The sequence below is a fragment of the Daldinia decipiens genome (genome assembly GCF_022478715.1).
Source record: "Daldinia decipiens strain CBS 113046 unplaced genomic scaffold F4813scaffold_17, whole genome shotgun sequence".
NCBI classification, from domain to species: domain Eukaryota; kingdom Fungi; phylum Ascomycota; class Sordariomycetes; order Xylariales; family Hypoxylaceae; genus Daldinia; species Daldinia decipiens.
This window is the reverse complement of record NW_026054560.1, coordinates 346,114-373,820: the sequence shown is the minus strand read 5'-3', so window position 1 is coordinate 373,820 and position 27,707 is coordinate 346,114. Positions and strand designations below refer to the sequence as shown.

Here is a 27,707-nt window from a genome sequence, read left to right as displayed (position 1 = left end):
ATCTCCCTTGTAATTTAGCTATGATAGCTATGATAGCCACGGCGAACAGCCATATAAATATAGGTACCTATCCGTGCAGCGAGTACCCGGAGGACATCAGCAGCCGCGGCAAACTGCGCGAAGAACTCATAGCCCCGTGATACGTATCTCGCACAGCCGACCAGCGAGACAGCTAAAGGCCTACTATTTAATCTAAAGATACCTATTTATAGTCTTAATCTACAATGTTAAGCCAAATTAGATCAAGCTGTCGCTGCTAATAATGGTAAATAAGCAATACATTTATAATACTCGTCATATAGATACATAAATATAATAGCAGTTAGTACAGCACTGATCCGGTAAATAAAGACTGATCCTTCGTAACGTGCACTGATTTTAGGGTCGTCACATCATCAACCCCTTAAAAACCCTCGCTGGGCGTTTCTCGCTTGCTCAGTGCTGTAAGCATCGATCTTGACGGCTACAAGCACACACTCGACCGCGCTCTTTCCGTTCCTCGAGCCTTGTATCCGGAGCTTCCACTGTCCCGTGCGGACTATCCACTCGTCTGCTGTATGGCTTGAGAAGTCTATCCGTCTCCTTTTCCTTGGAGGCCCGAAATATCCACCTATACTAGAAAGGGGCGACTCTTGTCCGCCCCCGTGACCCATTGACGATGAAGTTGACATGGCAGTAGCCATTTCATCGTTTTCTGTAAAGTTATATGTTTTACCGTCGAGGACAACATGTGTATCGGATTCGATTACTACTCGAACGAGATCCTCACTCAACGGGGTGTTTCCTGGTGTCGCTGGCTGGCTGCTAGCTCCGCCCGATGCCATTAATAGTCCCAATGGTTGGGTTGTTGGCGGAAGGTTAAGTTTTGTAGCGATTACCTCGAAGAGCCTTGCTACACGAACTTTGATCTGGCCGAAGAACTCTGCTCGCATGATGTTCATATGCAACTTCGTATTCTCGCCTCCAATTTCAAGGATGAGCTCATGTTGTTTATCATCTTCATACGGCCGCATGTAATTAACCCACCCTGACACAGATTCACCAGTACCACTTGGTGTCATAACATCGCTAACAATCGAGATGCCCGATTTCAGAATATCTTCAAGTCTAAGAGTAATTTCGTGTCGTCGCCGAGCTAGATTATAGCTTATCTGGTGCGGGATCAACTTCTGTTCTAGGCCCTTAAAGTTGAAATAACGACAATCGCGTAACAACGAGGCGCGATGTTCCTCGTCGCGTATGTGTACGGGATATCCGCGCAACAGGTGTAGCAGCTCATTAAATATATCAGCAGACCGGTTTGGTACACAAGGTGGCATAATAGAAGGAGGGCGGATCAGATGTTCCTTGTCTAGCCCAGGGAAGATCTCCTCGCGCGTCGAAAAGAAAACACCAAAGCCCAAAGAAAAGAAATTAGGCGAATTTCCGGGACCATTAAATATGTCGCGCGGAATCTGGAATTCGCGATGACCTATAGAAATGAAGATAGACTCTTCATAAAGCTGCGACATCAGCTTGGGTAGGGTGTAGAACTGAGCGTCGGCGAAGAGACGCACGAAGTGCGTCCCGTCACGTGGGGTAACATGGTAGCCCTGCAGATGAAGGGAAATATCTCTAAAGGTAACGGGATCCCGATCTATATAAAGGGTCCGTATTGCCGTTGATATATCTTCACCGGCTTCTTCAGCTCTCGCAACTTGACACTGAAAATACCGTGAGAAATAAGACGGAGCTAGATGATCGGGTCAGCAAGGTGTCCTTAAGAGTGGCGCATCCCCCATATAAGCTAGAAACGAGATTCACTCTCCCAGCGGGAATGACTGCAGGTGTCGAGAGTATGGCTGACACCATGCGTCTAGATAAGAATTGAGGGCAAGGGTTGCTTTCTCACGCACCGTCAGATGAAATAGATGCTCCAGAAAGTTTAAATAGTTCAGTTCCTATCTGGATAGGGAAAACGCGTTCATGAGGGAGAATTCTTGGGATTTTTGAGATTAGTTCGGGATCTGATGGCGGAAGAAGAAATATATCGCGACCCTTGTTGGTCTCACTGGAATGATTAGACGTGTTCATTGTGGACGATGCGATCTATGTTGAACACGAGACATGGCCGCTACTAATGCCGCTGCTGCTGTTGTTGGCGTTATTGATGCTATTGGTGTTGTCGCTACTAGATTCATCTTAGTAGCAATAAACAGGCGCAGACGATCGGCGACATTGCAATTAGAATTATGATATGTCGATTATGTCTCAATCATGTAGATTACGGGTTTAATATGAATCGCGCGAATGAACTAGGGCTGATTAAACTTTATGATGGTCAGGTAAGCAACCGACAACCTGATGTCTGATGTCTGATGTGAGGTGTGAGGGTATTTAAAATACTGTAGGTAGTAGGAGGTAGTTAACAGTTAACAGTTAGCGAAGTTGCAGTTAAGAGAGATTTGCAATCATTTTGAAATCAGCTTAAGGGTTGCTTAGGGGGTGCTTACCTAGTCGCCCCTGCCTAAGTATTTAAGGCAGCTAAGGTTACAGTTACATTATATTATGGGGCTGGGGGGGATCTATTGACATTATGTCAGCAATAGTGTCTGTATAGGTAATTACATAATCACAGGTCACGATATACATAGTATGTCAAACCGGCTTGTTATAACGTGCGATGTCTGAATGTCATACGGCTCATCCCCTACCAGCTTACGTGATTGACCGTCGTTCATCAACACTGTATTAGTCTATGACTTGAGTAGGTATGTTACAGAAAAGCCTCTGATCCCTAATCAATCTTTCAAGACAGTACCTACAATTTTATCCTTCACGGCCCGAGCGCCGCCATCCTTCTACCTCCTTGTATCAAAAGAGCGTCCAGAATGCAAATCGAAGCCATGGCCTCCACGATTGGAACAGCGCCTAAATATGGTTAGCAGAATCGGGTTTATCGTTGAGTGGTATGACCTACGTGGAACAACGCAGGGATCATGACGCCCTTTGGCCTCTAGAAACCCATCACTTTCTCCTTCAAATGTGACCGTTTGTTGAGGCAGTCCAATCGTTGCGGGCGACTTGAAAGCGACACGGAAAAAGATGGGCGCGCCGTTTGTGATTCCTCCCTGGATACCTCCGCTGTTGTTCGTCAATGTTGTGAGCTTTGGTTTCGCAAATCCATTCTTGGAGTCCGAATCGATATTGGTGTTGCGAATAAACATGTCATTGTGAGCGGACCCAGGGATTTCTGTTCCTTCAAATCCAGAGCCGATCTCAAATCCCTTTGTCGCTGGAATGCTGAGCATTCCGTGGGCAAGTGTCGCCTCCAACTTCGAAAACACCGGTTCGCCAAGTCCAGTTGGAACGTTTCGAATGACACACGTAACTGTGCCTCCAATACTGTCTTGGCGATCTCTAAGTTCGGTAATGCACTGCTCCATTTTGGCAGCCACTTCCGGGTCTGGACACCGGACAGGTGACTTGTCAACGGTTTCCCGTGTAATCCCCTGGAGCAGTTGGAGAAACTCGGGGTTATTAGAAGTGCAAGGATACTCAGTTGTTGGTGGGATGTGATGAATACTCCCGACAGATGAAACCCAGGCAACAATTTCAATCCCGTGGGAAAGTTTAAGGTACTGCTCACAAAGAGCGCCCGCCGCCACACGGCCGATTGTTTCTCGCGCACTTGAGCGGCCCCCACCTGACGATGCACGAACACCATACTTCTCAAGGTAGGTGAAGTCGGCATGACTGGGGCGAGGATACTGCTTCATGGTATCGCCTTTGTAGTCTGCGGGGCGGAAGTCCTGGTTTTTGACGACCATGGCTATCGGGGTCCCGAGTGTGACTCCTCCTTCCACCCCTGATTGGATTGACACAAGGTCAGCCTCATTCCGAGGTGTCGTAATGGAGCTTTGACCGGGACGACGGCGAGAGATCTGAAATTTTGAGTTATAAAGTTCTTTCAAGTGTCATGTTTGTTCCATATACTAACCTGAGGCTGAAGTATCTCTTCCGAGACCGGGACTCCAGGAGGAAAATTGTCGACAATACATCCAACGCTGGGACAATGGCTACGAAATTAGCAACCAGCGCCATCCTAGCTTGAAATAGATATTTTAGATATTTACCTCTCACCGTATGTGGTTACACGCAGATATTGCCCAAAGGTAGACATGGTGGGTTATGCTGATGGTTTGTCGGAGATGTATGTTATATAAAAAGGTTTGTTGCCAGATCTATTGCTATAGGCCGGAACTAACCATCAAATGTTGCAGCCACTTGTCAAGGTAGGTGATATAGCGTCAACAGTGCGGTTCTGAGTCACATTTGTGAGTTATAATAGGTAGGTATGTGGATAATAGCTGGTTCTTGTCTGCTAATAAATATACTTCTAGAACAAAGAAAAAGAAAAATAAGTACGTGCACGTGCCCTCGGCACTCATATCGCACTTACTCTATGTATTGTACTTAGATGTACCCTGTACCACGTGACCTTAGGTTAGGTAGTGTCTAGCTAGAGACTCGCCTGACATTGACAACATCCTACCCTCACTTTCGCGTAAACTGTAAACCGTAAACCGTAAACCGTAAACCGTAAATCTAAACTTTTACTTACAGCATCTACAAAAGTAGCGTTCAAAAGTGAGGAGACCCAAATCCTAGACGATCCATGACCAGTATGATGCTAGCTAGTTAGATGATACTGCAAGGTACTTTGCTAATCAGTTTCTTTAGCGCATAGCTCACAAAGGCAGAAAGGGCAGTATACCTAAGCTAATCCCTAGTGCTGCTGGCGCCAAGTTCCAACTTCTCTCTTCGGTCTCCAATGGCTGAAATGTGGCTGTTCTGTTCCGATAGCCGGAATAAGCTGCTGCTCGGTAGGCACTAGACCTAAGGAGGAAGGCTGTATATTTTTCTTTATATTTTATCGTTATATTTTATATTTTATATTTTATACATATTGTTTTCCACTCGTTTTCCGTCACGGTATTCTTATATCGAATATCAGCTATTTTCGGTAGTTATATCCAGACAGTCTGACAGAGTGCTAGGGGAATTTTGCAGAATTATATCATCTTCAAAGCTGTTGACTGGTGTCAACCGACGCATCGACAACTGGCGGTCACTCAGTAAATAAACCTGCCTAAAACTCGTAGATTTGATCGGTTATATGCCCCCATACGCATAGCTGTCGTGGCTTAGGGTCCTGCGCAGCGTTGAACCGTTCTCGGATGCTCCCCGGAGTGTGCGGGACCGAAGCGTCTAGGCAGTCTCTATTTTCTCGAGCGCTGAGGCCCATGGTATGAATTCTCCAGGATAAATCCCTCGGTGATCCCTCCGTTCCCATATCTTGCCAGGCCTGAATCTCGACGGAATGCGTCGTTGCTTGTAGCGCAAAGTCTGTGGGACATCGTGGGCACGAGCCGGTAGGCATTTCCATGCCCCCACATTGGTACTTATGCACCATTAAGAGCGCGCTGCCAAGAGCATCCTCGAGCGCAGGTTCCTTTCCGCGGATGTAATAGAAGTTCCTGCCTGAGCGAAACTGGCAGTGTGGGCATATGGCCAATTCGCCCATGGCCATGCGTGATATAGCCATGCATGATATAGCCACGTTCGGGTCTGCCTTGTAAACCCAGGTGGATAAGAGCAAGAATCTGAGTTTGCCATCGGGATCGGAAACGATCTTGGGATGGGCCGAGTAACTAGCTTCGTATAAGGAAGAGAATGCTGAATATTGCTGCGACCAGAACTCATTCATATAAGGAGGGAACCGCGAAACATAGTACGGCTTTAGTAGTGCCTGGAGATAAGCATCGTATTTGGGGTCCTTCATGCGCATATACTTCAGAGCGAGCTGAACATGCCGATGCTCTAGGGCGAGAAAACGACAATCTACTCTAGTCCGCTCGTTATAGACAAGTGCCTTCCAGTGGCTCAACCCGAGGGGGCAAGTGAATTTTCCTGGTACACTTGGCACGTCCTGTTCGTCGACAATATGTAGTGTAATACATGCTTCACAGACCCAATAATCAGGGAGATCTCTCGAAAGCAAGCTGAGATAGCTGATGTGTTGCCAGCGAGTATAATGGGCATGGTTCTTGTGACAGACGTTGGTCGATTTAGTACCCAATATCTTGTGTGTCGAACGACACGTGTGTGAAAATAGCATACAGCTAGAGGGGCTCAGAAAGCTTGATAGATGGATTATCAACTCCGCCGGTAGTTCTAAAATAAAACATTTGGTATTTAGTGTCTGCTCTTGTTGTGGCTGATGTGAGGGCTCTATTCGCCTTTGCCTTGCGATGAAGTTAAAAAAGGGGCTCATCTTTTTCGACGATGTCAGAACGGAAGTATGCCGCTCCAAAGGATATGAGTGAATATGATAGTAAGGGGTGAAGCAATTCTATCGAAGGCGGATGGCGGCGATCCATCAATTTATAGTAAGATCTTGAGGCTTCAATGCTGAGCGCTATGCCCAACACTTATACATATATCCAACTTAATATTAAGATTTGTATATTTCATTTTATTGCCACCATATAGTAATTGAATCGATACGTGTTTGTCGAGTCCCTGATCCTTATGGTTTATACTCGGACTATAATCTTTGCGTCTTTGCGTCTTTGCGTCTGTAGCGCGGTATGACTTTCTTTACACCTTGCCGGGTTCCTACTACGGACAGACGAGGTAGCCAATTCGAATGCGTAACTTAACATATATTTATTTATTGCGGCCGATGCACGAACTTGCGTCATCAATAATAACAAATTCCATATTCAAGACATCGTGGCCCTAGTCCATTATAAACTTCCCTCTCTCGAATGCGTCCACTGCTAAAACTACCTATAATAAAGTGGGTATAATCTAGGTACGCACGAAAAGACATATATGCCGATCATCAAGGACACCACCCATTGCCGTGACTATACCTGCCAATATAAAAAGAAATGCTGTTCTGAGAGGTGGTGGGGGAAAGGGGGAAAGGGGGAATATAACGATAGTCACTGCGTTGTAATACAGACTGAAAAGAGCTTAACATGTAGGCGGAAGAGGACAAAAGAACAGACCCCCGCCACGCATGTTCAAAGGCAACATCGGCATCTTCGGCTCTGCCAGCAACTTCAAAAGAAAGAAAAGATCAATCTTGGGCGTTATAAGTCCATATAAGTCCACATAAAGCGGCATGTGTCACGCAATGAGATCCTACTTCCGAGGCGTAGCTGTTCTACTCGTCAGTATTGATATCCGAGAAACTAAAGAAAATTAATTACTTACCATTCACCATCTGCCTCTGTTTATTTAGCCAGCTCCGAGGAACCTCTTGTCGTCGCTGCAGTACGACGTGGGTACTCTGTAGTCTATTGGTGAGATCGTACCATGCGGTAGATATCATCGCGTTTTCGCGTTGTAAGTTTTTGATGATCTGGTCGGTTCGTGCCTGTCATTTCTTTTGTTAGGCATTGACAGAATTCCTCCATCGCAATAAAAAGGGGGAAGTCTCATAAGCCACGGTCTCCAGATACAGGACAAATAATGATACATGATGTTTAAATAAGAAACATATTTCTTAGCTATTATGAAACTACAGAGTAGATAAAGACTTGTCTGGTCTATCCCGTCGACTGATCCACCGATATACGTATGAACGTAGAAATGAACGTAGAAAATTTTACATACCTTCTGAACACCAGCTTCCGATCCAGCACGGACAGCTTTCAGCGTCCGCTCTAACTCCCGATTCTTAACATCGGACTGCTCATACTGCTGTAAATCAAACAAGTTTAGTCAGTCTGTATGTTCGGAAGTGTTTTTGTATCATAGCAATTCAGAACTAGCGTCTCGTCGTCTAATCTGTTTAGTCCAGCCACTTGGCTTCGGTTCGTGCCATGTGCTACGGTAAACGTGTGCCAACACGGGAGTTAACACCGGATTTGCACTGCCTTGTAAACCACCTCTCTTGAAGTTGGATGTGGTATATCTATTTCTAGGGATGCCACCACCACGCGGAATACCTATAGGGGCCGATAATGGGCGACTAGCTATACTAGAGGGACCGATATGTCTCGCTTGAGAATCACTTTCAGGACTTTCTTTCTTTTGCCCGAACCAGGAGCTTACGACATTCCAAACGGACTGATGCTTGACTGTGACTCTGGTAACGTCTTCGCCTTCGCCTTCGTCTTCGTCTCTATTTTCGTCTTCGCCATCGGCGATGGTAGAACCAGCGAGAGATGGAGTAGAAACAGATGAACTCACCTGTTGTAGCTGCTTGTATCGTGCCCGCAGCTTCTCCATTTTCTCGGATTGCTTGGCACTATCCGTGTTGACAGAGAGCCCGTCTGCGGCCCTCTGCATCTCGCGGTTAGCTACTTCGGCCTCGCGTCGCAGCTGGTCTTTCTCGATGAATGCCGTCAAGAGTTGCGACCGCTGGTTTTCGAACTCCTCTCTGAGCAACTTGTGTTTATTTCTTTCCGCTTCGAGCTCGGCGCGTAGGGAAATAGCAAGCATGCCATCGGTTCTCTTAAGCTCTGCGAGTGCCTCTTGGCTAGACTTCTCGACAGCATTAACTTGTTTCGCATAGTCAGCATCGTCCAAACTAGTCATGTATTCCCTGAAGATGATCTTACAATCACCTTGCAACTCTAAGAGAGCTCGCTCTTTGTCGGCAAGTTTCTGGTTCGTAGATTCTAGTTGTCGCTCGAGTTGCCTGCAACGGTTCTGCTCGGCGAGGACCTGAGTCCGGAGGTTGGAATACGCTTCGTCTCTGAAGTAGTTGGACATCAGCCACGTTGTGTTCGATGCGATATTATAACAAGCTTGAAGAGCCTGAACTAACCCATCTTTACCCATGTTCTGGATAAGTGCATCCAGCTGGTGTTGACTAACGGTATACTTCTCGAAAATGTCGTTATACTTGTCCTGTAGTGCTTGTCGAGCAGTACGAAGATCTTCCATCTCATGGATGAGTTGACCCTTTTCTGTTTCTGTACCTATGCTACTCCTAAGAACAGCATTCTCCGCTTGGAGACGCTGGATTTCGATGTTCCTCATCGACACGGAATTGCCAGATTCGTTCAGCTCGTCTTCAAGGGAGGTTGGAGGGTGCCCCGAGGGGGTACTCGGAGCGGCCGTGGGGTCGAGCATCATTACCTTCTCCTGCAGATCTTTAACGATAGCCTCATCCGTCTGGCTTCGAGCCTGCAAACCCTCAATGCGCCCTCTTAACTCGTTAATCTCTGATGTATACATAATCTTCTGGTCTCCGAAACTAGCGACTTCTTCTTCATACTTCTGAAATTGCTCGGCATATTTTTCCGCTTCTTTCTTGTAGACCTCTATCCTTAGCGTAGAGATTTCAAGTTGCTCCAGGAGCTTAGCTGCGTCAACCCGTTCGTTATGAAGTGTTTTGAGCTCCGTCTCTACCGACTTCATCGACTCTAACTTCTTCCTCAAATTGTCGGCCATGTTAGCCTTCTTAGAAAGATCCTCGTTTTTAGAGCGGAGTTCTTGGTTCTCGTCGGCCAGTGCCTCTGCTTTATGTGCCACTTGCTCCAGACGAGCTCTCTCCTTCAAAAGTCGATCCCTTTCTTCGACTAAGAAGTTCCTCTCATTCTCTAAGTTTGCGATGATTGACTCGTTCTCCTTTAGTTGGCGCTGGATATGGTGCTTGTTAAAGTTGCTAACTTCCGAGTCGATCTGCCTATGTAGATGCTCATTTTCTTCTTGGAGTTTCGAATGCTTTTCTAGAAGCTCGTCGTAGTTATCCTGAAGACGGTCCAATCGTACCTTTAAGAGACTCGCTTGCCTAGTTGCCTCCTGCACATCTTCTTGTAGTTTCTGGTGCTGATTCACCAGCGCCGCTTCTTGCGCAAGATCATCGAAGTTTGCATCAATACCATCATCGGCGGCTTCTTCGAGCTGGTCAAGCTTAGTTCTGCTTTCGCTAATAATCCGGAAAATTCCCTGTTGCACCCTTTCGTCTAGCTGCGTAACTAACGTGATGTATCGACTGTTGTCGTCCTCACGTAAGCAAGCAGCACATACGAAGAGGACCAAAATCTGGAAACAGTTAGTGTTGGCAGGGAACCTGTGTGGTGGACGAGAACTGCGGCTGGAGGAGGACCGGGGTTGAGAAGACCGTAATATAGAATTATTCACCTCGAACATGTCTATTTTGGTAGGTTCCCAAGCCAGTGCCTGAAAGTCGACCAAGTCGATAAGGGGCTCGATCTTGGGGGCATGTCGCCGCGCGATGTCTTTGAGACCCAAGTGGATGATATGGAGGTATCGCTTTCTGCCCTGGGTCATATCGCTATCGGTCGGTGTGGCGGCGAGGCTTTGTTGAAATCTCGAGGGGTTATATTCATCGTCTAGAATTTCGAGTAGAGCGGAGAAAACAGCACCGTCGAAAAGATCATCGGGTTTCTTGATCTTGATGTCTCGATTCTGGCCAGGCAGCAGCTTTGCGAGCATCGAATTGGCCTACATAAAGGCACTACGTTAGCGGCTGGCCGCATCCTGAGATATAAAGGCAGACAGGGGGCATAAAAGATATAGAAGACTACATACCCATTCTAGCAAAGCCACCTGCGTGGCTTGCGAGGTGACGGAAGGGATCATGTCGGCAGTAAGTCGTTACCTCGGGATTGGGATATAGGGTCTAATTGTTGTTGTATATTAAGATTAGTGGTGGTCGTGAATCGCACTCGATTCTAAAAGGACCGGAACGGCAGCTAGCTGCGCAAAGGAAATGACTGAATGACAGCCCAAGAAATATATACCGGATGCAGATATAATCGCACCCTGAAACTTGCGGAATATGTAGTATACTTAATGTCGGTATGTCGAGAACTCGGGATATTGGGAGTGTATGGGAGCGAATCGTATTGGAGGAAGTACGGAGAAAATAGGATTTAATATGGGAGACAACGCTATAAAAGACAGGTATAATTCATTGTGTTGAAGAATTACAAGAGTTCAACAAATAAACAAGAGCATCGTTTGTAGAGACGCTTTATTGTCATTATTAGCCAACAAGGCTGTGAAGTGTGAAGGAGTTATGACTTGACTTCAAAGACGGGTTGAGTTGTTCGAGTTGTTCGAGTTATTCGAGTTATTAGGTCGTAGCTACACATTTGGAACTCGACGAAGAAACGGGACACAATCAGATACATAAGGTACATTAATCAGCTACCCATATTGTATTAAAACATTGTACATTATGTACCTAGAAATGTATAGTATTATTACCTATTGAATAGGTAACTGATCGTCGGGCCAGGCGGCACGGGTTCTTGTGGACCCTCAATATCGATTAAACAGCACTCGAAAGAGGAGATTACTACTCTATGGCGCCTGTACTTACAGGGATGATGCATGTGCTAATACACCTAAAACTGCACATGTGCATGCTTAATGGTACACATCTATGCATGTCAGGTACGACGGACTTGTAGATTTTATGATACTTTATACATAGCGTAAATACATTAGGTACATGCATTAGGTTAGGAGGTACTTTATGTAGGTAGCTGAACGTGTTGTAATAATAAGATAGCAAATACTTCCCAACCTCGAGTATCGCTCTTTGTTAAATAATAGAAGAAAGGGAACAATAGTTAAATAGGTAGTTATGAAATATCTAAGAATTCCTTTTATAATTCCATTATAGTCAAATAATCCTTCATAACAAATCTCTTTTATCAATTTATAGCAATAATGAATAAGTTGATTACCTGAGTTAGAGAGTACGAAATACACCATCCTACGTAAATACTCGGTTTGAATCATACCGCAAGAAACACTCTCGACATTGGGACTTGCAAACAGAACTGTGTGATAATTCATATTACATACCTACCTATTTGGCAGATTATCACCAGCAAGAAACATCTCGCAAACTTATCGAGAACGATCATCCCATCTACTGTCTCTTCGGACGAGTTGAGACAAGTCACTTCGGCTGGTATCGACGCCCGGACTCTCAGATGGACAGCGCAGCGTCACATTTCACCACCACCATTTGTTTCAAGATGCAGTCTGCCCCCACAGTGACCGCGATGTAACACGATCAGCCCGAGTGTCAAAGCTTAAGACAGATTCCTTTGGCAATTACGTACCCCTCAAGTACTTGACAGGTCTGTCATCCCGAAATACCAACGTTATACGCGATATCTGCACGATCAGATACAATGCCTGTACAATCATTGGCAGTTAACGACTCCTCAGTCTCTCAGTCTTTCAATCCCTCAGTCCTCAGAAAGCTTACGCGCTGTGACGCTCGTCGTTCACACGTGGGATTAGCCTGCAGTAATGTCAAATTTCAATTAACTATGAGAATCTCAAGGGGAGCCTTTCCGCATACATGTAGATCCGCCAAAAAGATAATTGGCCAATCTACGAAGTTTCAAGGTGGTGAATCTGCCACATACATTCAAATTAGAGGAGCTGAGTGGTGCAGACTCATATGGATCTAACATCTCTCGTGACGAGAAACGCATAGGTGATGGTAGCCAAAGAAGCATTCGACAAGACAAGACGACTAGTTAATAATATTTGCAGTCCGACCAGAATCTAGCGGAGTCGGCCGAATGGATATGTAGCGTTGGGCCTCTATGTAGACAACACAACACACCCAACTTCAAGTGATGTGTGTAATGGACCTACCGCTTCTTCCTTCAATAGGGCTTCCACTCGTGCCGTTTTGATAAACGCTGTATGGGGGCCCACACTCATGTACGGCATTCAATGGGGAATAAAACCCACACACAAATACCACATGGAGAATTATTTTAGCATCAGGTGAGTATACCTGCGTATATTCTAGACTCCAGAACAGCCCAGTCTCGGTGTCTCCCTGCAGAATCCAATAGCTACTTCACGTCACGAAGGCGTACATACGATCTTGTTTCTGACTTCCCATCTGTCCACTTAAGCTCGAAATAGCGGCAAGACAGCAACGCAACGCTAGACAGGGGTGGGGAGTCAAACGCGGTGAGACTCCATCGTGAACTCCACTATACTCTGCGGCTAACGTGGCAGCTGCGTAGGAATCGGGTTGCTGGGACACTGAGACGACTTGCATATAGCCAACGAAGCTAATTTCCTAAATACCATATATGACCACTCCGGATGTTGTCTTGCTTCCCTCCTGACTTGATGCATATTCAAGAGGACAACGCTAAGACTACCTACTCCAAGAAACCTTGCATCCTCGGCGTTTTCAGTCATGGTGAGTAGCGTATAGACAACGCCAACCCGCATATTCCAAATAAATGTCTTAAAAGCACAACCGCCCATCACATCGACTGACTCTGTTCGGCTGGGTTTTGAAGGGATTAAAGACCTTGAAACAATATGGTGCAGCGAGAGTGATATTTCCTATGAACACTATAACCGCCCTAAGGAACCCATCTCCTCCGAAGAAATACAAAAAAACGCCAAAAGGATGTTGTCCAATTCGATCCACTTTTCGTATCACCTGTCCTTCAGCAACGCCTGTTCCGTCTGTCTACCTGCGGGCTCCGTAGTGCGGAGGAGGGGTATATTGCAGGTCGTCCGGCGCCTTAGTCATGGCCGTCGTTACGTATGCGGTCAAGCATTACGGTGCTTTAATTCTCGCCCTTGGATATCTTCACCACCTGGTCCTCCTCGATGACAGCGTTGTATTCGGCACTCCAGGCTGAGACCGTCTCGAGGATCTTCTGCGGTGCCTTAGCTGCGAAGCCCCTATGTTAAGGATCACCTAGTCAGCCTATTTCATTCGCTATTAAAAGAATATGTTTCGCCGCCTGACGTAATGCAGTCGAAATAAAAGACATAGGTAAGGAGGAGAACATCGATCGAAATGAGAGCGTACTTGATAAGTTGGTACTCGTGGGTGATCACACCACCGGCCTTTCGGATATCATCCTTTGCGCGGTTGACGATGTCGTCGGTGGTTCCACTCGGGAAGCTAACAATGACGGATTTCTGGATGTCGACGGCCGAGACACCGGCGGCGACGGCAAGTGCTGCAGCGATGGCAGAGGAGAAACGCATGTTTGTTGGATGAAAGAGTAGATTAGGTACTTTGGATTTAGCGGTAATGTGGCTTGCAGATAGTAGAATACGTATTAGCCAATAATAGGTGATGCGATAATGGGACAAACAAAGAGCTGTCAACCAAGGCCGGTCAAGAAAGATGAGAAAGCCTGGACTATTTGTAAAAGCTTGATTTTGGTCTAGAGGAGAATAATACAGGTTCAAGTGGGATTAGATCGAAGATTTGAAAGGTCAAAGATGAAATGTCAGTGATGGTGGAACTTGGCAGTTTGACCTGCGTGTCGATCTTATGAATGGACCTTCCGCCTGAACGAGCTGGGGAAAGAGCTGGGAGCACAGCCTGGGGTCCCGGTGTATTGTACTGTAGCCCGTGCTGGCCTATGCTGGCCTATGCTGGCCTAGAGTGGGACACCTAAGCTCTCGCCTTTTGGGGATTTCCCGGATAGGCAGGTGATGGGGCTTATTCACCATGATTGACCAATCAAAATGAAGACAAAGACCCTATAATTAATGCCGTGCCACACGACAAGAACGTCGTAGCCACCTTCGAAAAGGCAGTTCGGAAATTCGCATCAGACATGAGTTAAACATGTGACTTTGTTATGCAAGCAATGCTATCGCACAGATTGGCAACACAACATTGAATCTACAAATATCAGGTAGTTAAGATGAGCCGACTTTTGAGTTTTTGAGGTTTCTGTATGAAATTTTCATATTTGTTATCCTATGTAGGTGACAATGATTGATCATCATATGGTCGTGTCATTCTGTAAGATTTTACTCATAGTTTAGAGTAAAGGTCTCGGACACAATCCCGTTTAAACTTACATGATATCCCTCTCTATGTCACTAGTTGTCTTTCTTCATATAATTCAACGATAAAATTGACGTTATCGTATTACAAAATAGTTTCGAATAAATTGCAGATTCGCCTGGCCTCAGGGGTCGCAGGTGTCATTGGTGAGGCCGCAGCTTGAGATGTTTCTGTACTTCAATATCGATGGCACTACTAACGTAAGACAAAGTAAAACGAAAAGAATCGTCACTCGTTGAGACAGTCTATATTCCCTCTCGATTCTACTCGGCCGTCTCTGGTCTTGCCGATACTAAAGTCAAGTTCGGTATGAGACTTAAACGGCAGCCTGGGCCTCGAACAAAAAGACGATTGTTACTCAATGTGCCAAGAACACTTGGGATACTCCATAACTGAGGCATAAGCTCCCGGGAATTCGTATCGGGCAATCTCGTTCCTTTTCACGGGCGATCCGTCTTTAGGTGACGTGAAGGAGCCCAAGAGCAAACCAAAGATGGTTGTATCATATTTTCGAGGGACGTCGTTCAGTAATTAGAATTCCTGATATAGCTATGGTAATGATAAAGATTAACATAAAGTAACATGCTCATGACCGGAAACCCTGAACGCTTCGAATAACTTTTCTAATCCTTTTCCTAGCAAGTATTGAGGAATGTAAGGTGTATGTATTTACTAATAGAGTGACTATAAGTAGATCGTGCCGTCTGATGCTACGTAACGTATAATTATTTTACCCCTTTTTAAAAGAGAACTGCTTTATGTGCTCAGGACATGATAACTTCAAAGTTATTGAATTAGAATTGCGAAGATTATTTACTTATCCTAAACCTATGAATTCTTACTTTTATTAGATAAAACTACACTAAGTCAGATCGTCTTAGGTAGCTGACGGCTGACAAGCTCATAATTGTATATGTTTTCACTTGTAAACTAATTTAGAGTCGTATAATATGAAATATCATAAGGAAGATATCTCATAAGTGGTTGGCTGATAGTAATATAAATATAGGGGAAATCTTTTGAATAAAGCAGATATTGTGCATAAAGGCAATAGCGGAGATTATTTATTGGATAAGACTATTACTATGAAGGTTATAAACAACACTGCCTTGGGGTATTCGCGAAATTTGCTGTAGCCTGACATGCAGACGATTCTCGTATAATTTATAGCCTACGTATAGTCATAGTTAGGCAAGAGCTGAGCTTGTAGATATAATTTCAAAGTAATAGTATGGAGAGAAAACAGTATTGTAGCATCCCATTCTAGCTAGAGTGGACTACTTACGACATGACTGTCAAAATATATATAGCGAGGGCAATAAAACTATACTACGGGCCTAAGAGTATTATTATTATATTAAATATTATGAATGGCCTTAAGACTTTAACACTGACACATGGCGACGAGAACGGGAATACTGGGCATCCCGGCGGACACCACAAAACAAATGTGCCGGATACAAGTTTATGCGGACAGGGTATCAAACCGAGACATACATTGAGCTATCTATAAACCATACCCATAGATTGCCTCTTTTATAGTTAGATGTGATTACGTGCTCGCTACCCAGCTATTAAGACATATAGGTTACCAAAAGCCAAGCCCTGGCCAATAGAGACGATTGAGTGTATATGACACAATTGGATCACACCATATGCAACTCGAATGTCACCATGCAAGACCTTAGCCTTAAGCCTCATCAAGTTAATCAATTTACAACATGCTCATATTTAAAGCAACGGTTCGTATCTCAAGACACGCGCAGAAACATGTATACACCAACTAATGCTATCCGTCCGTCATGGGTGCTACAAAGGAGGCTCAGTCTACCACTCACCGTCAGCCCGTCCCCAAGACGGTGGCTGAGAAATACGCAGATGTTACCCTGCGCTTGATCGAGGACCACGGGGACGAATTTGGGCCTCTGACTCCCGAGAAGGAAAAGGCGTTGCAGCGGAAACTATACCGCAATATTATGATTCTGATATCTGCTATCAACATCATCTTATTCGTAAGTCGCTTGCCCCTATGCCAGACACCAGCAGGCTCATCTTCTCGTTGGCTTTAGATCGACAAGTCTACGCTGGGATATGCTGCTATTCTGGGGCTTTTCGAAGAGACTAGAATCACAAAAGATGAATATAATAACTTGAATACATTTTTCTACGTCGGTATGTATATTATATTCCGCGGGAACGTCATGCGGATATTGTGACCTAATCCTCGCAGGGTATCTTGCCGCCCAGTGGCCTGGGCATTATCTTCTACAGAAGCTTCCGTTTGGCAGATTTGTCGCCTCGATTATATTTCTCTGGGCAGTCGTCATTCTCCTTCACTGTGTGGCTACCAAGTACGCTGGCCTTCTTGTCCTCCGCCTTGCCCTCGGGGCCGTCGAAGCGGTTATTGTGCCCGCCATGGAAATCACTATCGGTATGTTCTTCAACCGCGAGGAGCAAGCTTTTCTGCAGCCAATCTTTTGGGTCACTTGTCAGGGTGCTCCCATCGTGGCCGGATTTATATCCTACGGTCTACTATGGAGCAAGAGCTATGTGCTGCCTTGGAAGCTATTTATGATCACTACGGGCGGCTTGACCCTCTTACTCGCCATGTGGACTTGGTTCTGTTATCCTAACAACCCTGCCGAGGCCCGGTTCCTCACCTTAGAGGAGAAAGTCCAAGTTATACAGCGGGTACACGGGTCTAGTCAGAGCTCTATTGAACAGAAGCAGTTTAAGAAAGCCCAACTTGTCGAGACTTTAAAGGATCCTGTCTCGTGGCTATTTGCGCTCCAAGCATTCACGCTGATGTACTCAAACAATCTCACATACGGTCAGCAGAACCTCCTGACAACCTCTCTTGGCGTCTCCAGCCTCGGCTCTACGTTAGTTGCAGCAGCAGGTGGCGGTTTCGGGGTGGTGGTTTGTCTCATTGCCGCTGTGGCACTCAAATGGCATCCACGAAACCTTGCGGTCCACAGCTTGATCTGGTGCATTCCCGCCGTAGCAGGCGGAATCGGCATGGTAGCTATTCCGTGGGATCGGAAACTGGCATTGTTAACATGTCTGCTGCTCGCAGGACATACGTACGGCGTAACGTACATCATCGCTCTCGGCTGGACAACATCGTCCGCAGCGGGCTACACCAAGAAGCTAACACGAAACGTCATGTTCATGATCGGCTATAGCGTCGGCAACCTCGTGTCGCCGCAGATATGGGTTCCAGTTGCGGCGCCCCGATACTACGGTGCTTGGATTTCTATGATTGTCATTAGTTGGGTCGGCACGCCTGCTATCCTATTCATCATCCACTTCATTCTGGCGCGCAGGAATGCAGAGCGGGAAAGATGGATCGTGGAATTCAGCGAAGAGGAAAGGGAAGCCGGTCGTGTCGAGCAATATGATGAGGATGGGCAGGTCGTTACGAGAAAAGTGGACGTTGCTATGCTAGATCTGACGGATTTGGAGAACAAGTTCTTCATATACCCGTTATAGTTTCGACTTTAAGGGGTGCCAATCCTTGAATAGTACCAACTATAGCTTTGAGGCACGACACTTAAGATATCCGAACGTTCGTCTCGGCCGCCATCTCCGGTCCTTTTACACATCATTGTACCGGTTCTAAGTACGATACTAGAGAGCTGCTCACCTCGTACTAATGTAATACTGTCTTGTCAGGAGGTATGGTACGAGTACAAAATTTGGATATTTCAAAAGCGTGACTCCAACATTTACCTACATATGGCCATAAGACGGGAGGAATTGTTCCTCTATATACCTCTATACAGCCTCGAAATTACTAGACCGATTTCTGTGGCAATAATGGAGATGGATATGTCTAGGCACCTGGACAAGTTAGCTAAGACTCATGGCCGAGGGGATTTGAGTAGCAACGTTTGCAGTTCCGTTGTAGACAGAATCGTTGTCTCGTATCTACAGATGCAATTGAAAAGTATGCAAGGCTATCCACCTTGTTATTACATTTATCATCTGCAAGAGCTCTAGCTGTGTTCACGATACAAAATCTTTTGGTGGAACAATTACAGGAAAGGAGCGCAATGTCTAGACAATGACAAGCAGACATGCCCCCAGGATATACAGGAGTACTTTAAAAGATAGAACAATATAAATTCGAAGGTGCAGATAATTGATTAAATCGTAAAAAGATGTTTCTAGTAAATATTTAATGATTTTTACGGCTTATGGACGTAAGGTAATTGGGTGGGTGCGACAAAGGACGCTATAAGTGGTAATACGGTTGCCAACTTTCATCCAGAAAACATTCTCATGTTTCTCATGTCTTCCAAAAAGCTCCATGGCGCAGCGGAAGCGCGCCGGGCTCATAACCCGGAGGTCCTCCGATCGAAACGGAGTGGAGCTAGACATTTATTTTTTTCCTTTTTGTTCTTTTTTTTTTTGAGGTTTTTTTTTCCTGGTGAAAATTTTCACTTCTTATCCTAAGTCCATGGTATTGTATTACATTGAACCTTGGCTAGGATGAATTTTAGTTAGTTTTGTTGGAGTAGCTATGTAGCTTACCAACTTGCAAGTTTAAATAAACGACAACATTTTCTTACATTTATAATTGACTCACTCTTTTTAGCTACTTATTGTCTAAATATTCTAGATTCAGTAATGTGATTAAGTTGCCCTAAATAGTTTAATTAGTTTAATTAAATACATGCTTATCCTGTACACTGGACCGCAGGCGCACCCTTTCTACTAGCTTAGGCACTGCAATATAATTGCGAGCATGGCGGATATATCTCAGAAAGTTGCAAGTAAAATGTAGATTCATACCTCGTGGTTGGTAGCACAGCCAGGCGTATTTCTAGGAGCTGTCAATGTCACGGATTGGGGGGTTTCAACTATCAGAACACCGAAGCGGACGAATAATATTTCCTGAGATTGCTGGGTCTCAATAGCAATAACTTGGCGAGCGAGAAGCCGTTGAATCCGGGTGAATTTATTGGATACATCAAGATTACAGCAGCTTGAATATGTACCCAGGAGACAGATAGGCTGATGTTTTGATCGGGCCTGCGTAGTCAATTGGACGGATTCCCTCGTCTGAAATTGTCGGGTCGAGTAAGGAGAAACAAACAAAGTGTATCGAAAGCTATGGATAGAATCAAGAAATTATAGTAATCTATTTGGTTTAGTCTAAATTTAAGCCGTATCAACAAAACATTAATCCCAAAGCCAAGAGATCGCACGCTTCCAGCCTCCCGATTTCTCCTCAGGTTCATCGGGATACTGGTCTGCCTGTAAAATCGCGTCATCAAGCGGTATGCTCTTCAGCGACGCGACCCTGGTCTTCTTCACATACTTATATATCAGATACGCACAAAGCACGAGTGGCATGTCCCTAAGTGACTGTTAGCATACGTAGACCTACCAGGTTTATAAATATCATGGAAGCATCAAGGGGTGATACGTACAAGTATGCCGAGATGAAGCCGCTCGCGTCCCAATTTCCTGCTGTGAAGACTTCAAACCCGCCTGTCAGCAATATGATAATACACATGACGAGAGCGAGGATCGAGGTGTAATCTATACGGGTAGTCAGCATATTACTCATTTACTATCCTCAAATACATAAAACTCACAAGACCACCAGTTATGCCACGGCAGCCGCGAAACCGGGATACCTTGCTTCGCCATAGCTAATTTAAGCCGGATATGGTTGATCAAGATGGTGATCCACGACACTAGAATGCTGGCTGCCGTCAGGTCGATGAGGTACCAGAACACGGTCAGCGCGCTCGAGTCCAGGCTCAGGAAGCTGAGAAACATGAACGCGGTGTAGAACATCACGCAGACATAAGGGGTACCCCAGGATGTCGTGCGGAGGAACACGCGAGGAGCCTGTCCCTTCAGAGCTAAAGCGTACAGCACACGCGTGCCGGATAGTAGGGTCTGGTTTGAGGACGACCAGGCTGACGTAATAACTATGGCGTTGACGACACTGGGAATGGCGCTGATGCCGGCGGCTGAAACTGCAATAACGAACGGGCTCTGAGCGGCGGTCCCTGGGGAATCGCTGAGTCGCTCATCATCGCTGGCTACAAGTAAACCAACTACAAAGATGGCCAACATATAGAATAGCAGCACACGGATGAACACACGCTACACGCACAAACAATTAGCTGCTATGTTGGCTCTACTTTTAATAATCTAAAATACCTTGCAGGCGCGCGGGATAGCTCTCGCCGGGTTCCTTAATTCAGCCGCAGGCATAGCAATGGACTCGACGCCTGCGAAGGAGAAAACGGCGCTGGCTAGAACGCTCCAAAACCCCAGAAAACGACCCAGGTTTCCGGAGGCGATATATTCAACGAACGGGCCAGGGTTGTGCCAGTACTTAAAGCCGGTAGCTGGGATTCCGGGGATACCACCGGCAGCAACGATGATGTCGAAAATGATGAGGAAGACGATGAGCAGGACCTTGAGCAGGGCGAACACGAACTCGACCTCGCCGAAGACGCGTACGAAGGAGATGCCCACGCCGAAGGTTAGCACGATGAAGCTCATGATGTAGACCGCTGGGTGTATGTCCTCGGTCCAGAAGGTGAACAGTACACAGATGGCTGTAAGCTCGCTCGGAATCGACAGCGCTGCGCCGTATACCAAGTTCCAACCCACGGCAAACCCGAGTGCCGGATCTACAAGGAATTCGGCATGTCGTACGAAGGAACCCGTCACAGGCAGGAGGGCAGCCACCTCGCCCAGTGCAAAAGTCACAGCGCAGACGATAAGTCCGACGATAGCGTAACCCAGCAGAGCTCCGAGCGGGCCAGCAGTCTGTATAGCACCTCCGAGCCCCAAGAAGAGTCCGGTGCCAATAGCGCCGGCGATAGCTATCATGGAAAGATGTCGTTGACCAAGACCACGCGACAGCGAGCGGGCCTCGGTAGCAGTGACCAAGTCTGCATCGTGGTCATCGCGGTATGTATCGAGGACATCCTCGTACACAATTCCATTTTCGAAGCCCATATCTGAAGATGAAGACGACCTCTGAACTCGACGCGACTCAGCGAGAAGCGGCTCGGTGCTCATGGCGAACGAAGAGGAAGATGGTTATAATAATTGAACGAGCTAACAAACGAAACGGTAAAGGATTTCCCAAGGGTCCAAACCCAACACCGACCGACCGACCGATTGTAACTTCAGATGGCACAGGATTTACAAGAAACGGTTAGCGCTGATATACGGCCTTTCCGAAAAAAAAAAAAAAAAAAAAAAAAAAAAAAAAAAAAAAAAGAAAAAAAAAAAAAAAAAAAAAAAAAAAAAAAAAAAAAAAAAACAAAAAAAAAAAAAAAAAAAAAAAAAAAAAAAAAAAAGATCTTCCGGGTTCTAGATCTTCTCGCGAGAATTCTCTTGCACCGTCCTATCCCCAGTCTCGAACTCTTCCTGACACGTCTTACAGCAGAAAAGCGTCTGTTTATTAGTTTTCGTCCCATCTGCCCACATATGCGCCGTGCAGTCTTGCTCTTAGACTCCACTCTTCAATCCATCCACATTCTGTCTTTTCTACTTTCTCTCTCACACTGTTACTTAGTCAAGCAAGCAAAGCACCATACTTACTTAAGGCAAGCTGGCTCATGCTAGGTAGCCGCTTTGCTAATACTTGCACACCCCCACCCCTCGTTGATTCGTTCGTCACTCTTGCATCCTCCTCTTCACATTCTTTTTTCCGACGTCGAGGATCGACCCTGCATGGTAACTCTTTCACCCCCGGTTTGTGTCTTCCTTCCATACTCGAGTTCGAAACGGGGTAGGTCAAGTCTCTGCTACTACGTATTTACAATGTATTATAAACGAGGTCCTGCTGCCAAAAGATACCTCACTAGCCCTATAAACACTCCCGTCCCAAAGTCGGACCAGTAACCCTGCCCTACCGTCAAAGACAAGGGCCTGTTAGCCCTGGAAGCCTGGAAAGGAAAGAGGAAAAGAAGAATTTTTTTTTTAACTGAGAGCAAGGACAGGCCAGGTTGATTTTGAATCTGTACTTAGCAGCTCGATCAGCCTCGTCACTACGGTGGTGTGAAAAGAAAGCTTCCCCCTCCCCTCCTCGTCTACCCCCGGGCACGCTTCGTTAACTCTTCAGCCACTCTTGAACTTCTACTTTGAGCTAACATCCCGTAGCCAGACACTCTAGTTCTTCTCGAGGTTATTTGCTAGTCAGCTTTCTCTTCTACTTCGGTTTATTATTATATTCTCGAAACTAGCAAACTTGATCTCTTAACTACCTCTTAACTTTGTTACCAACGCTTCCTTAACCCCATCCTAACATGTCCTGGACCACACTCTCTTTGACAGCGAGTACTTCCTTTTGCTGATTCGGACGGTTATTGCTACTAGCTTTACGTAAATCGGCCAACTGAGCTATCCTGTTCGGCTCAGCTTTCTAAATTCATTATCCCCAAATAGTCTCATTCCTTCCTATCCGGTCTTCTACAAGCTTCTTGTATGAAATCTTCTAGATACGTGCGTACGCATATTACTTTCAGATAAGCCAGGCCCTCGTTTTACTCCACACCCAGAACGACGTCTACTTTCCGCTTCGGGCATTGCCTAAATCGGCTACAAGTGGTAGAAACAGGTAGTCTATCAGCTCACAATATCGTCCCGTTCCAAGATCTACCTACTTGGTGCTTCCCGACACCTAGAGCTGCCTTTGGGCATCGATCCTCCCATAGACGGCTAGGGTCCTTCGACGGCTGCTGTGTCGGCGCATGTCCAGTTACTACGCCCAAAATACCACGCAACAACTACTACAGTTCCCCCTAGTTGATCCTTTTGGAATTACTACCCATGTGTTTGGCATCGACCTTCAAATGAGGCTGGGCTTTGGGATCCAACAGTTCCACAAACCCCGATCGTATCCTGTCCCCTCTCTACTAAGTTGGCCGTCCCATCCAACTTTCTTATGCAAAGGTTATTCACCACCTCTTGTTCCGTATACACAACCACCACCACTACCACCACCCATCATCATCACCACTGCCACTGCCACTGCCACTGCCACTACCGTCTGCCACCTTGCTTCTTTCTAACCCTTAGCCCTTAGCATGCGTTCCCACGCTGCCGCCTAGTTCCTATTCATGTCTTCTATCGAGATGATGCTCACAGCCAAGCAGCCAGTTCAACACGGATACCGGCCTGTCCATGATCTACCGACGCCGCCTCGATCCTCGCCCCCCTTGAGTGTTCAGGACTCTTTGCAGAAGACTTTTGTAGCTCTCCCACAGAATCAGAGCCCATCTACCAAGCCCATGTCAGCACCTCATCGTGGCCTGCCTCTCCCGGCAGCCATGACACTAGCTCAACCGCCGCCGCCACAGGCTCCTGGTCCACCTCACCCACCAGCTCCGGGACCGCCTTTACATTCTCAGGGAGCGCCAGCTCCTTCTCCGCATAGTCAGACGCTTGGTTCGTTACCAGCGCCCCCTCCTCAACATCAGGGCTCTGAAGACGCAATGAGAAACTGGTTGGCGGCCAAAACTGAAGAGGAAAAGAGGAAACAGGAAGAAGAAAAGACGCGGCAGGAAACGTTACGTTTGGAACAGAGAAAACTGGAGTACGACATGCTCCGAACGTCTTTAGATCGGGGTATACCACCACCGATGGTGCCTGTCGTTTTCGCAGGAATGAGCGGCGGAACGCTACCGCAGGTGGCCCTCGAATGGGCGCAACAGTATTTGATGCCGCAGCAGGCGCACGCAGCGCAGATCATGCCAGCCCAGGGGGCTTTATCACCGGAGGCTCGAAGAGAGTCCCAGCAGTACGGGGGGCAGCAGTATGGTGTCCCGTCGACACCAGGATCGGCGCCAGGTGCTCAAGCAAGCTTTATGCCCTACCAAGGGCCTAGCTCACCAAGACATAGAGCGCACACGTTAAGTATAGGCGGAGGTGTAGGAAGACCCTTGGGGAGTTCAGCTCTTCCGCGACTAAGTACAGGAGAAGGGGCTGCTGGACCGCCCGGGATGCCTCACCCGGCACATGTGCTCGCACAGCAGCAGCAGCAGCAGCAACAGCAACCGCAGCAAGATACCCAGTCGCCGTCGATATATTTTCACCATTGGCAACCCCCGGCCACTCAAGGAGGCTCTAATCAGCCAGGAACGCCTTCTGGTTTGTCAAAGTCTAAAACGAGCAGGTAGAAATATGTCTGGCTAATGTTGCCTCTTGGCAATTGGTAGAATCGCCTAAGAAACGAAAAGCGACGGGTCCCCAGCAAGCGCCGCCTCCGCCGAGCCAAACGCGATTTAGATCTCCGCCTTTCGGGCAGCACGGATCTTCGACATTATCAAATCCGCCTCCCGGTCGACGGCGAGGTCATTCGCGACAGAGAAGCGACGTCTCGTCTTACCGGTCTGCGGGGCGCGGTCGACTTGAACAATTTGGTCCGCACCAGGGACTTTCACCTGGCCTTGGCCCGTCAAGGGAAAGCGGGTTAGGCGAACCGTCACAACAATCTAGGAGCGGCGCACATACGGTCTCGTCATTATTAGCAGACCAGCCTTCGCCACGATACGCGTCGGAAATGAGAGCGCAGCAGAGCGAGCACGAACGACGAAATTCCCCGGCGACGTCGGATGAAAGGTCGCGTGGTGGAGCGACAAGGATAGGATCAGGAGGACCCGGACGAGAAAATGATTAAGGACAAAAATGATTTTTAAGGACATACGTGTTATGGGTTATTGGAAGTCCGTCCATATTTCAGCCTCTGGGGCGGGTTCTGAGGACAACAAATTTTTTTTTTTTTGTTTACCAATCTCTGGAAGTGTGAGGCCCTACTCTCACGACAATATCGATTTGTTGCTCAAGATCATCACGGGACATTTTTTAAGTGCGCTATGATTTAACCAGCAAGAGGGGGGTGATTTGCTTCTCCCCCAAAATAGCCATCTAAGCCTCGGTTGGGACGAAAAACGATATTACGAGCGCGCCACGCGAATTCTAAGCAGTCAACAAACACAGCACAGCACAGCACAGCACAATCTAGGATAGGATGTGGTTCGACTACGATTTTTCATCTGGAATTTCACTGTAACTAATAGCTCTCATCACCTGTACTAAACCATCCACCTGCATACACATTTACATTTAGGAAAGGGGGGCGGGCGAGGGTCATGAAGAAGACGGGTTTTAAAAAAAGCATTTATTTCTACGGTATGGAGAAATAGGCTCGGGAAAAAGAGGACCTGGAGTTTCTGGGCACGCCGGACAAACACAACCAATTTTTCTGTCATCATTATCATTATCATTATCATTATCATCAACATCGTCATCGTCATCGTCATCGTCATCGTCACCATCGTCATTTAGGGGAATACGCATGAAGCCCTGTACAATACAATAGATACCATGTGAAAAGGGGGATAAGGCGTCTAGAGTTTCGGAGACAAATAAGAAGACTAGGTTAGGAGTTTTATATTTAGGTATATTTTTATGTTGGTTGTTCTTTTTTATAGGTCCCATGCAATACTGTAAAATATAGGTACCTATATAAACACATGAATTCCCAAGCATTATAACATAACATAACGATCGTCTCATCTCCCGCCGTAGACTCGTTACACTGCCTTCTTCGGTATTACCTGAGGAGCTCTTTCTTTTCTTTTCTTTTTTTCTTCCCGAGAAGAGAACGGTCAGCTCGGCGTAGCTAGGGGTTAGGCATGCAATATTACGACCCGTTGAAGCCTCATGCAGAGACGCCAGAGAAGGGGGAAGTTCTACCAGGTTAGGTTAGGTTAGATTAGGCAGTTACGCGCGTTTTAATATATACATACATACCTACCTACATATATGCATAGGTAGGTAGGCCAATACATGTAGGTACCAGTTATTTTCCGCTATTACGCCCAGGGCGTTCGTATTTGGCCGCCCTGCGGTATAGGAGGTAGGTAGGTATGTAGGTAGGTAGGTAAGCTACCTAGGTACCTACCCTGACGTACCCAATTTACCTAATAATTTATTTTATATTTATTAAGTAGCTAGGCACTGCGACGGCCCACGGGGGGTTCCGTCCAATCAGTCCCGCAAAGGGCATCGGAGAATTGATGATTCGTCGAGGGGCGGTGGACGGTGACACGGGCAAGGGCTCGAGAATGTCGGCACGACAGCTTCGCTGCTGCTACCGCCGCCGTCGGGATGGGCAGTTAGCAGCGGTAGTACATAGCTAGCTACCTACATACCTAGGTAGCTAGTAATGAGTTTAATTTAGGGCGTTTTGTCCGTCGTGTCGCACGGCAGGGAATGAATAAGTGGATGGCTTAGGGTAGCCGGTAATGTAGAAGGAGAGAGCGATCTTTAGTTTAGCTAGGTAGCTAGCTTCGCTTGGAGTTGCACTTTCAGAATTGGGCTTTGGGTTTGGGTGTCGAGTGACCTCGGGGCCAAGAATGAGAAGGTGCTCTTGCTTGCCCGAACTTGGGCAGGGCAGGACAGGGAGGCGCGATACACGGCCGCCTAGGTGTATGACCTAGCGCAGCTACCTAGGTATGTATCGTCACCGTGCGCAGTCCATACCTACCTATGTACTTACTTACTTCTTACCTACCTACCTATCTATCTAATGTACCTAACCTAATGAGATATGTATTCCCAATTTCCACTGCGCAGTGCAAGAGGATATCATATGCGAGTAGGTACCTAACCTAGCCAGGGGAGCAGATCAGAGCAGAGAGAGGGTCGACGGGACAAAGGAAAGGAAAGGAAAGGGCTGACTTGGGAAAAATACCCGCGCGCCAGACGGCTAAGTCGTTGGCCAGCGTGTGATTCGCGCCCACACGCGCTCCAGCCGCTGGCCTGATCAAGCGATGCAACGACGTGACATCTAAACGCCCTCGTTCGTCTC

The 27,707-nt window shown here is 46.7% G+C and overlaps 8 protein-coding genes and 1 non-coding gene across 9 annotated transcripts; 3 read left to right on the top strand and 6 right to left on the bottom strand.

Annotated features, from left to right (window-relative positions):
• Positions 1-71: 71 nt before the first annotated feature.
• F4813DRAFT_360135 (uncharacterized protein) lies at positions 72-2,497 on the bottom strand. Its single transcript, XM_049243391.1, has 2 exons — positions 1,896-2,497; positions 72-1,732 (listed from the first exon to the last, which is right to left on the bottom strand). The coding sequence occupies exons 1-2, from the start codon at positions 2,071-2,073 to the stop codon at positions 396-398; spliced, it is 1,515 nt and encodes a 504-aa protein (XP_049099439.1). The 5' UTR covers positions 2,074-2,497; the 3' UTR covers positions 72-395.
• On the bottom strand, positions 2,364-4,400 carry F4813DRAFT_360134 (chorismate synthase). Its single transcript, XM_049243390.1, has 6 exons — positions 4,116-4,400; positions 3,980-4,058; positions 2,960-3,923; positions 2,630-2,910; positions 2,493-2,564; positions 2,364-2,384 (listed from the first exon to the last, which is right to left on the bottom strand). The coding sequence occupies exons 1-4, from the start codon at positions 4,160-4,162 to the stop codon at positions 2,816-2,818; spliced, it is 1,185 nt and encodes a 394-aa protein (XP_049099438.1). The 5' UTR covers positions 4,163-4,400; the 3' UTR covers positions 2,364-2,384; positions 2,493-2,564; positions 2,630-2,815.
• Positions 4,401-4,969: 569 nt separating this feature from the next.
• Positions 4,970-6,203, bottom strand: F4813DRAFT_360131 (uncharacterized protein). The gene has a single exon (XM_049243389.1). It carries the CDS (start codon positions 6,158-6,160, stop codon positions 5,132-5,134), a length of 1,029 nt encoding a protein of 342 aa, XP_049099437.1. The 5' UTR covers positions 6,161-6,203; the 3' UTR covers positions 4,970-5,131.
• Positions 6,204-6,574: 371 nt separating this feature from the next.
• Positions 6,575-11,218, bottom strand: F4813DRAFT_360128 (uncharacterized protein). The gene is made up of 8 exons (XM_049243388.1): positions 10,561-11,218; positions 10,150-10,473; positions 8,828-10,050; positions 8,619-8,755; positions 8,248-8,558; positions 7,669-7,755; positions 7,267-7,429; positions 6,575-7,211 (listed from the first exon to the last, which is right to left on the bottom strand). Exons 1-8 carry the CDS (start codon positions 10,609-10,611, stop codon positions 7,195-7,197), a joined length of 2,313 nt encoding a protein of 770 aa, XP_049099436.1. The 5' UTR covers positions 10,612-11,218; the 3' UTR covers positions 6,575-7,194.
• A 2,383-nt stretch (positions 11,219-13,601) lies between these two features.
• Positions 13,602-14,031, bottom strand: F4813DRAFT_389648 (uncharacterized protein; the record flags this gene model as incomplete). The annotated part of the gene is made up of 2 exons (XM_049246874.1): positions 13,602-13,719; positions 13,787-14,031. The coding sequence occupies 2 exons, from the start codon at positions 14,029-14,031 to the stop codon at positions 13,602-13,604; spliced, it is 363 nt and encodes a 120-aa protein (XP_049099435.1).
• A 2,619-nt stretch (positions 14,032-16,650) lies between these two features.
• F4813DRAFT_396366 (putative allantoate permease of the major facilitator superfamily) lies at positions 16,651-18,340 on the top strand (the record flags this gene model as incomplete). Its single annotated transcript, XM_049247817.1, has 3 exons — positions 16,651-16,860; positions 16,918-17,020; positions 17,079-18,340. The coding sequence occupies 3 exons, from the start codon at positions 16,651-16,653 to the stop codon at positions 18,338-18,340; spliced, it is 1,575 nt and encodes a 524-aa protein (XP_049099434.1).
• Positions 18,341-19,154: 814 nt separating this feature from the next.
• Positions 19,155-19,226, top strand: F4813DRAFT_t77. Its single transcript has one exon. It is a non-coding gene; the product is annotated as a tRNA-Met (tRNA).
• Positions 19,227-19,839: 613 nt separating this feature from the next.
• F4813DRAFT_78090 (dicarboxylic amino acid permease) lies at positions 19,840-22,113 on the bottom strand. The gene is made up of 4 exons (XM_049248892.1): positions 21,032-22,113; positions 20,455-20,974; positions 20,287-20,398; positions 19,840-20,213 (listed from the first exon to the last, which is right to left on the bottom strand). The coding sequence occupies exons 1-4, from the start codon at positions 21,902-21,904 to the stop codon at positions 20,036-20,038; spliced, it is 1,683 nt and encodes a 560-aa protein (XP_049099433.1). The 5' UTR covers positions 21,905-22,113; the 3' UTR covers positions 19,840-20,035.
• Positions 22,114-23,212: 1,099 nt separating this feature from the next.
• Positions 23,213-25,755, top strand: F4813DRAFT_77870 (uncharacterized protein). Its single transcript, XM_049248890.1, has 3 exons — positions 23,213-23,785; positions 23,919-24,982; positions 25,051-25,755. Exons 2-3 carry the CDS (start codon positions 23,953-23,955, stop codon positions 25,509-25,511), a joined length of 1,491 nt encoding a protein of 496 aa, XP_049099432.1. The 5' UTR covers positions 23,213-23,785; positions 23,919-23,952; the 3' UTR covers positions 25,512-25,755.
• Positions 25,756-27,707: the final 1,952 nt, after the last annotated feature.

Coding starts and splice junctions, on each gene's coding strand:
- F4813DRAFT_77870 (XM_049248890.1), top strand. CDS start 23,953: ATGTCTTCTATCGAGATGATGCTCACAGCCAAGCAGCCAGTTCAACAC. Junction 24,983..25,050: donor TCAGCCAGGAACGCCTTCTG/GTTTGTCAAAGT, acceptor GGCAATTGGTAG/AATCGCCTAAGAAACGAAAA.
- F4813DRAFT_360128 (XM_049243388.1), bottom strand. CDS start 10,611: ATGATCCCTTCCGTCACCTCGCAAGCCACGCAGGTGGCTTTGCTAGAA. Junction 8,756..8,827: donor CAGAACATGGGTAAAGATGG/GTTAGTTCAGGC, acceptor CAACTACTTCAG/AGACGAAGCGTATTCCAACC. Junction 7,756..8,247: donor GATACAAGCAGCTACAACAG/GTGAGTTCATCT, acceptor TTTGATTTACAG/CAGTATGAGCAGTCCGATGT.
- F4813DRAFT_78090 (XM_049248892.1), bottom strand. CDS start 21,904: ATGAGCACCGAGCCGCTTCTCGCTGAGTCGCGTCGAGTTCAGAGGTCG. Junction 20,975..21,031: donor CTATCCCGCGCGCCTGCAAG/GTATTTTAGATT, acceptor TTGTGCGTGTAG/CGTGTGTTCATCCGTGTGCT. Junction 20,214..20,286: donor GGCTTCATCTCGGCATACTT/GTACGTATCACC, acceptor ACAGTCACTTAG/GGACATGCCACTCGTGCTTT.
- F4813DRAFT_360134 (XM_049243390.1), bottom strand. CDS start 4,162: ATGTCTACCTTTGGGCAATATCTGCGTGTAACCACATACGGTGAGAG. Junction 3,924..3,979: donor AAGAGATACTTCAGCCTCAG/GTTAGTATATGG, acceptor TCAAAATTTCAG/ATCTCTCGCCGTCGTCCCGG. Junction 2,911..2,959: donor TGATCCCTGCGTTGTTCCAC/GTAGGTCATACC, acceptor AACCATATTTAG/GCGCTGTTCCAATCGTGGAG.
- F4813DRAFT_360135 (XM_049243391.1), bottom strand. CDS start 2,073: ATGAACACGTCTAATCATTCCAGTGAGACCAACAAGGGTCGCGATATA. Junction 1,733..1,895: donor AGCATCTATTTCATCTGACG/GTGCGTGAGAAA, acceptor CCGATCATCTAG/CTCCGTCTTATTTCTCACGG.
- F4813DRAFT_360131 (XM_049243389.1), bottom strand. CDS start 6,160: ATGCTATTTTCACACACGTGTCGTTCGACACACAAGATATTGGGTACT.